This window comes from Arachis duranensis, chromosome 2, assembly GCF_000817695.3.
Source record: "Arachis duranensis cultivar V14167 chromosome 2, aradu.V14167.gnm2.J7QH, whole genome shotgun sequence".
In the NCBI taxonomy this organism is placed as follows: domain Eukaryota; kingdom Viridiplantae; phylum Streptophyta; class Magnoliopsida; order Fabales; family Fabaceae; genus Arachis; species Arachis duranensis.
Window position 1 is genome coordinate 89,654,734 of NC_029773.3, and position 5,028 is coordinate 89,659,761.

The 5,028-nt window shown below is 33.9% G+C and overlaps 1 protein-coding gene and 1 non-coding gene across 2 annotated transcripts; both read left to right on the plus strand.

The window, feature by feature from the left end:
- The first annotated feature begins 349 nt into the window (after positions 1 to 349).
- Positions 350 to 4,261, plus strand: LOC107475920 (BTB/POZ domain-containing protein At1g03010). The gene is made up of 4 exons (XM_016095600.3): positions 350 to 634; positions 1,987 to 2,053; positions 2,126 to 3,334; positions 3,615 to 4,261. The coding sequence occupies exons 1-4, from the start codon at positions 543 to 545 to the stop codon at positions 4,149 to 4,151; spliced, it is 1,905 nt and encodes a 634-aa protein (XP_015951086.1). The 5' UTR covers positions 350 to 542; the 3' UTR covers positions 4,152 to 4,261.
- Positions 4,262 to 4,532: 271 nt separating this feature from the next.
- On the plus strand, positions 4,533 to 4,605 carry TRNAR-ACG (transfer RNA arginine (anticodon ACG)). The gene has a single exon. It is a non-coding gene; the product is annotated as a tRNA-Arg (tRNA).
- Positions 4,606 to 5,028: the final 423 nt, after the last annotated feature.

The following is a 5,028-nucleotide window of genomic DNA, read 5'->3' on the forward strand; positions in this document are numbered from 1 at the left end:
CTCAACTTCTCATTATAATCATGTAATCCAACTCATCCTATTAATTTCTACTTTGCTTTACACATAATAGAGCTAGTTTATGATGATAATAATGTTTATGTGAATAGCTTTCCCTAGTCATTATTACAAACCCCCTAAAAGCACTGCAATTCCTCCGGATTCCTGCAATTTCTTAAGACAAAAAACATTGTAACAAAAACAAAAGAAATTAAAAGTCACACTTTATTCATCACCTTTCACCGAAAAGTGCAACCACACCTGCGTTTTCCCTCTTGACTTTACTTCAAGTTTATTTTTTTTAATCATTATAAACTCTTACAATAATAAATAATATAAATTTTCAAAGTCATCACTCATCACCACACACCACACTACCCTTTAGCAATTGCATAATAAGTTCAATGTTGCCTTCACTTCTTCAGAAGAATGATGCAAATATAGTTCTTTCTTTTTAATCTACTGGGGTGTGCATAAGCTAAGGTTTCATTCATAATAATTTCAAGGTTCATTTTTTTTTCTTTTTCTTTATTTTCTTCTTGGAGATGGGAGTGGTAACTGTTGGTGAATTGAAGCCTAGCATTTCAGGAAAAAGAACCTTCCGTCCAAGTTCAAGCATAAGGCATGCCACTGAATGGTAATTAATTAGTTTTCTTGCTCTTGAAACATATATGCTTAATTCCATTTTATTTATTTATTTATTTATTGTTCTATTTTATTTTATATGTTAGTCAGATATACTTGTTTATCTGCCTATAATTAACTGCTTAACTATTTAGAAAAGATAACTTCATGACATGTTATGAATAAAATTTTAAAATTTTGATTTTAGTTTTCTGGTCTCTCAATCTTATTTGTTGCACTTCTTAGTCTCTTGTTCTTTTTATGCTTCAATGTTCAGTTCTTTCAGAAGGAATACAGCTAAAATACACCTGTTTTATTTAGTTTTTCTTTTAATAACTTTTTTTTTAATTGTTTATTGTTTTCAATTTTAGTTACAAAATTCATCACACTTTATTTTTTTTGTCTTATCTTCTATTTTAACCAATAACCCTTGACCAAATCTTGATGTAATCCTTGTATTCTTCTGTGTTTCTTTTTTCTTTTTTCTTTTTTTCCTGCTTAAAGTTGTGTAATTGGTAGTAGGTATTTATCTACTATCTATATTTCTATTTTTTAAGAGTTGAACTAAGATTTTTTATTTAAAATATAAAATATTTACACTATTTTAACTAATCTTATATTATTATATTTAATAAATAAAAATGTGGATTACTACACATCATAGTTAGTAAAACTATGAAATAAGTACAGAATTGGTGTGATAAATGCCTCACCATCTATATGAAAAAGTCTTTTGTCTCAAGTCACATCTGAATTTTTCTATTCTTTCATTGTCAAGCCACATGTAAGTAATTTTGGAAGTGCAAAATGAGTTGGGAGGCACCAAATTTGACAATAGTTCTACTCTAAAATTTTACAGAAATTGCAATTGATATGTGAAAATATTTGTGTAGTTTCCACTTCTCATTTTTTCACTGGTGATATTATGGATTAAATTTTAAGGGGGTTCCATCCACAGTTCCACACCATATAAAGTGTCACAACCAATACTCCATTATTAAATTTGGACTTAACCTTGTGTAACCATACTGTCTGAAGTAACTGACAAAACATATAGTCCCACTAAAAAGTTGTTTTTATTTAGTTGGGTCCATCCTTCAACTGCAACACTAGATCATGGAAAGATCACATATTGTCTTTTGGTTTTGTGGAGTGTACACAACACAACACATACAGAAAAAAAAAAAATTGAAACTTCATTTTTGTGCATTGAATTGATTGTAAGTACATGCTGCACCAAGAAAACACACAATTTTTCATTTTTGATTAAGAACTATAATTTATAATACAATGTGTTGCTGCAATTCTTGCTTTAAATACCATGTCTAAGTCATTCAATTATTCAGCTAGATTTGTTTGTTCCAGGCCAATTTCTGATGTATCTAGTGATTTTACAATTGAAGTTGGATCTTCTAGCTTTGCACTTCACAAGGTAACACCATTTTTCTATTAGTTTTCTGCATTATTCAGCATATATCTAAGTTATGTGCATTTTTTTCCACAGTTTCCTCTGGTTTCTAAGAGTGGAAGAATAAGGAAACTGCTGTTAGAGGCTAAAGACTCGAAGGTTTCGCGCATAAGTCTGGCGAACGTGCCGGGCGGCCTAGAATCATTCGAGCTAGCTGCGAAATTCTGCTATGGAATCAATCTTGAATTAACACTCTCCAATGTTGCTATTCTAAAATGTGTATCACACTTTCTTGAAATGACAGAGGAGTATGCAGAGAAGAACTTGGAAACAAGAGTTGAATCATATCTAAAAGATACCGTTCTACCTAACACATCAAGCACGATAACCGTGCTTCATCGCTGCGAAAATCTTCTTCCATACTCAGAAGAGATCAACCTTGTTAGCAGGCTAATCAACGCAATTGCGAACAATGCATGTAAAGAACAGCTTACCTCTGGATTGTTGAAATTGGATCATAACTTCCCTTCCAAGACTATTTCTAGCATGGAACCGGAGACGCCGTCGGATTGGTGGGGAAAGTCTCTCAATATTCTTAGCCTTGAATTCTTCCAGAGAGTTCTGACGGCCGTGAAGTCGAAGGGACTAAAACAAGAAATGATCAGCAAGATCTTGATAAATTACGCGCACAATTCGCTTCAGGGGATTGTTAGTATTAGCAAGGATCCTCAATTTTTCAAGGGAAGTTCATCTGACTTGGAGTTGCAAAAGAGACACAGGATAATTGTGGAAGCCATTGTTAGCTTGCTGCCTACGCAATCAAGGAAAAGTCCCGTTCCAATGGCGTTTCTATCCAGCTTGTTGAAGGCTGCAATTGCTGTGTTCGCTTCTTCGTCGTGCAGATCCGATCTGGAGAGAAGGATTGGCCTACAGCTTGACCAGGCAATCCTTGAAGACATACTAATTCCGACAAATTCGCAGCAAAATTTGCAGAACACAGCAATAATGTATGATATAGATTCAATTGTGAGGATATTTTCCATTTTCTTGAACTTGGATGAGGAGGAGGAGGATGATAATCGAATGCGAGACGAAAGCGAAATGGTTTATGACTATGACAGTCCTGGATCTCCAAAACAAAGCTCAATTATTAAGGTTTCAAAATTGTTGGACAATTTTCTAACCGAAGTAGCACTCGATCCGAACTTGTCACCATCCAAGTTTATATCGCTTGCAGAGCTACTTCCAGATCACGCCAGAGTAGTTAGTGATGGTCTCTATAGAGCTGTTGATATCTTCCTTAAGGTAAGAATTCTTTCTCGATTAAGTAGTTTCACGATTGTTTCGAGCAATAACTAAGAATTGTTCGAAACAATCGTGAAACTACTTCTCCCAAAAAAGTTAAGCAGATAGGATCTTAAGCTAAATTTTATGAACGCTTCGATTATAAAAGTTCTGATATTATGTCATGAAAGCACTTCTTTCAAAAGTTTAAGTTGACACAAAAAGCTGTAAGAATGAATGATTATATTTCTAACAGAGACTAGACTATTGTCTTTTATTTGTTTGCTTTTTTCTTGTGCAGGTTCATCCAAACATAAAGGACTCAGATCGATACCGTCTTTGCAAGGCCATTGATTGTCAGAAACTGACTCAAGAAGCATGCAGCCATGCAGCGCAAAACGAAAGGCTGCCGGTACAAATGGCGGTTCAAGTTCTTTACTTCGAGCAAATCCGGCTGCGAAACGCAATGAACGGAGGACACAACCAGATCTTCTTCGGCGGAGGATTCAACGGCCAGTTCCCTCAACGCTCCGGGAGCGGAGCAGGAAGCGGAGCCATTTCTCCGCGAGACAACTACGCTTCCGTGCGAAGAGAGAACCGGGAGCTGAAGCTGGAGGTTGCGAGAATGCGAATGAGGCTAACTGATTTGGAGAAAGATCACGTTTCAATGAAGCAGGGGCTTGTAAAGACACGCTCTGCAAGCAGGCTATTCAAATCATTGTCAAGAAAACTTAGCAAAATTAATATTCTATTTAGGATATCTAGCATTAAGCCAAATGGTGCTAGTTCAGAAAGCAGATTCCCTTTCCCTAGGAGAAGGCGTCACTCAGTTTCATGATTAGTATAGTATAATAATGTGTAATATATATCCCTAAATATATTAATATACATAATGTATAGTGTGTATTAATGCATGGCATGATTGTTTCCTATTTTTCTTGTGGATAATTTTTTTATTTCTTTTATCACTGTTTATGGATTGAGATATGTGTTCGTTGCAGGAATTATTAAGGGAACAATGTATCTTAATTCTTAACTTAGACATGGTTTTGCACTTTCGCGCATGCTTTAGAGTTTAGCAATACACTATCATTGTGTTTATATGAAATAGGATATGCTCGAATTCTATCTTATGCTTACGCTTTCTCTGTATTTTACTATTTTACACTTCAATTAAATAATAGTTACTAATAGTGTAAATGAGCAAACAGGAAACAGTGACTCCATGGCCCAATGGATAAGGCGCTGGTCTACGGAACCAGAGATTCTGGGTTCGATCCCCAGTGGAGTCGTGGATTTTAATCTATACTTTTTATAATGGACATATGAGAGAAAGTTGGTGGTGTATAGGTTATCTTTTCCAAAATTTACTTTATAAAAAAATTATTTTGTTAACTCCAATAGTTAAACTTGTGACTATTTTATTTTAGTGTAACAGACTTATCATTTAAGCCAATCTCAAATTTATTATTATTGTTTATTTTGTTATTTTAATTTTTAGAGAAGTATTTGAGTGAGAAAGAAGATTTTTTAAGTGTTATTGATAAAAAAAAATTAATAACTAGAGTTAGGGGTGCCAATCAGGTATGGATTCTATTTTCAGATAATAAAAAATTAAACTCTAATCTGTCTTTATTAATATTCACCTCATTTTTATTTGTCTCTCTAATTATTAAAATTTAATAAATAAAATAAAATTTTAAAATTTATATAAA

What these genes read in the sequence shown, in the direction of transcription:
- LOC107475920 (XM_016095600.3), top strand. Translation starts at nt 543, where the DNA reads ATGGGAGTGGTAACTGTTGGTGAATTGAAGCCTAGCATTTCAGGAAAA. An exon ending in ATAAGGCATGCCACTGAATG is followed by an intron (nt 635 to 1,986) that starts GTAATTAATTAG and finishes TGTTTGTTCCAG; the next exon opens with GCCAATTTCTGATGTATCTA. An exon ending in CTGTTGATATCTTCCTTAAG is followed by an intron (nt 3,335 to 3,614) that starts GTAAGAATTCTT and finishes TTTCTTGTGCAG; the next exon opens with GTTCATCCAAACATAAAGGA.